General features: G+C 41.0%; 1 protein-coding gene across 1 annotated transcript in view; it reads left to right on the plus strand.

Moving 5' to 3' along the window:
* Positions 1–2,176, plus strand: part of LOC102200331 (sacsin-like) — an 18,451-nt gene that overhangs the window by 9,482 nt on the left and 6,793 nt on the right. The window contains exon 6 of the mRNA XM_013908297.1: positions 226–1,893. Within this exon, the coding sequence (XP_013763751.1) occupies positions 226–1,893 (1,668 nt within the window). The remainder of the gene's footprint in view (positions 1–225; positions 1,894–2,176) is intronic.

Here is a 2,176-nt window from a genome sequence, read left to right on the forward strand (position 1 = left end):
AAAAAGTGACTGAGAATCTGTCAGTCTTGAAATCAAAAGCACTGGAAATGGTTAATCCTGACACAGATGTAGACTTCAAAAGACAGCTGCACAGCATTTACAAACACATGCAAGACAATGTCTCTGTATTTGTTACAATGATGGACAATGAGACATGCTGTCTATGGACTCACAACCAGTTTGTTGCACCCCAGGATCTGGTTCTTGAATACCCAAATAATCTAGATCTGAGTTCTTACATTGGGAAGATGCCGAAGGAATTTTTGCCATACAAAAAGCTGCTTCAGAAGTTTGGCCTGAGAAAAGTACTTTCTAATGAAGAAATTTTGGGCATTCTGTACAACATCCAGCAAAATGTTGAAGCAAGACAACAGCCGATTGCAAGTTCCTCAGAGGTCAAAGTGTCAATAGAAATTCTCAACTGGCTCTGGAAAGAGAAGAAAACAGTTCAGGATGACATCCCAGTGCCAGTCATTGCTGAGGGAGGAAAATTTACCCTTAAACCACGATCAACAGCTCTTTTCTGTGATGTAAGCAAAAATGGACTAAAAGAACTAAACTGCAGAGAAGAGGAAATTTATGTCATACATGAGGAAATCCCAAAAGCAGCAGCTGAATGGCTGGAAATTCGTTTTCTCAGTACCCACATCCTTGATCCAGAGGAGATAGGAATAGAGCAGTGTGGACAATCTGAACCAATAACAATGAGGATAAAAAATATTCTTAAAGAGTACGATGAAGACAGTGACATCTTCAAAGAGCTCATCCAGAATGCAGAGGATGCTGGGGCAGCTGTTTGCAAGTTCTTGGTGGATTTCAGAGTACACAAAGATGCCCCCGAAAGCCTGATTGACCCTGACATGGCTCTTTGTCAGGGACCTTGTCTTTGGGCTTTTAATAATGAGCAGTTCACAGCAGAGGATTGGAAAAATATTGTCAGAGTTGGCTCAGCCTCAAAGGAAAACAAAGTGGAAAAAATTGGAAAGTTTGGACTTGGATTCAACACTGTGTATCATGTGACAGATGTCCCCTCCATCCTTAGTGGCAACACTCTCCTCATACTTGATCCAAATGTTACTCATCTCACAAAGCATATCAAACACAAAACAAATCCTGGAATCAAGCTGGATCTCTCTCAACAGCGACTCTTTCATTGTTTTCCTGGTCAGTTTGGATCATATAAAAACATTTTTGACTGTAATTTTACCCGAAAAAGTCCTCCTGAACCCTATCCAGGCACTCTGATCAAACTACCTTTCCGAAGTCAAGAAGAGGCTGCCAAATCAGAAATAAACCCAAAAGTGTATCAAAAACACAATATCTTGGATTTTCAACATCTCTTTTCTAAGAATTCACAAACCCATCTGCTTTTTTTAAAGAACATCATTACGTTATCCCTCCAAAATATCCCACACAATGGATCGACTCCACCAAGAGAAAACGAAATAGAGACCATCTTCTCTGTGTCCAAAACCACTGTGAGTGCAATGGAGATTCCTGATGACACCAGTGTGTCCAAGCAACGTCATGCTGAGAAATCACTGATGAAACTTGATGGTAAATGCAAAGAGGTGATCAATTGCTGTAAATTCAGCATTGTGAAAATATCCAGTCAGCAGTCTAATGAAAATGAAGTTCAGCTCTGGCTCCTGTACAACTGCTTTGGGACAGATGAGTCCTTGAAAATGGCCCTTCAGAAAAACAAGCAAGCCAGTTTCTCTTTGCCCATTGGAGGGATTGCTGTGCCCTTGCAAAATGATCCAGAAACTGGAAAATTCAGCACATTACAAACAGATCTTGTTGGACAGGCCTTTTGCTTCCTTCCTCTTCCCATTCACACGGGTCTTCCTGTCAATGTAAATGGCACATTTGCTGTGACAAGCAACCGAAAAGGTCTGTGGGAAACTGGAGTGAAAAATGACTGGAACAAAGCTCTCCTTCAGGATCCAGTAGTGACAGCATATGTTACTGTACTCAAGGCACTAAAGAAAATGTCAGAAAACAAGCAGCTGGTGAGTTACTGTTATCACACCTTTTGGCCTGATAGAGAGAAAGTGACTGAAACTTTCAAACCTTTAGTGGATGCACTTTACTCAACCATTGTTGATGACTCTGTTGGTCCAGAGCTCTTTAGTGATGGAGAACAATGGTTCTCAATGAACAATGCCATATTTCT

This window comes from Pundamilia nyererei, unplaced genomic scaffold (genome assembly GCF_000239375.1).
Source record: "Pundamilia nyererei isolate P.nyererei 1_Seehausen unplaced genomic scaffold, PunNye1.0 scaffold00009, whole genome shotgun sequence".
Taxonomy (NCBI): Eukaryota; Metazoa; Chordata; class Actinopteri; order Cichliformes; family Cichlidae; genus Pundamilia; species Pundamilia nyererei.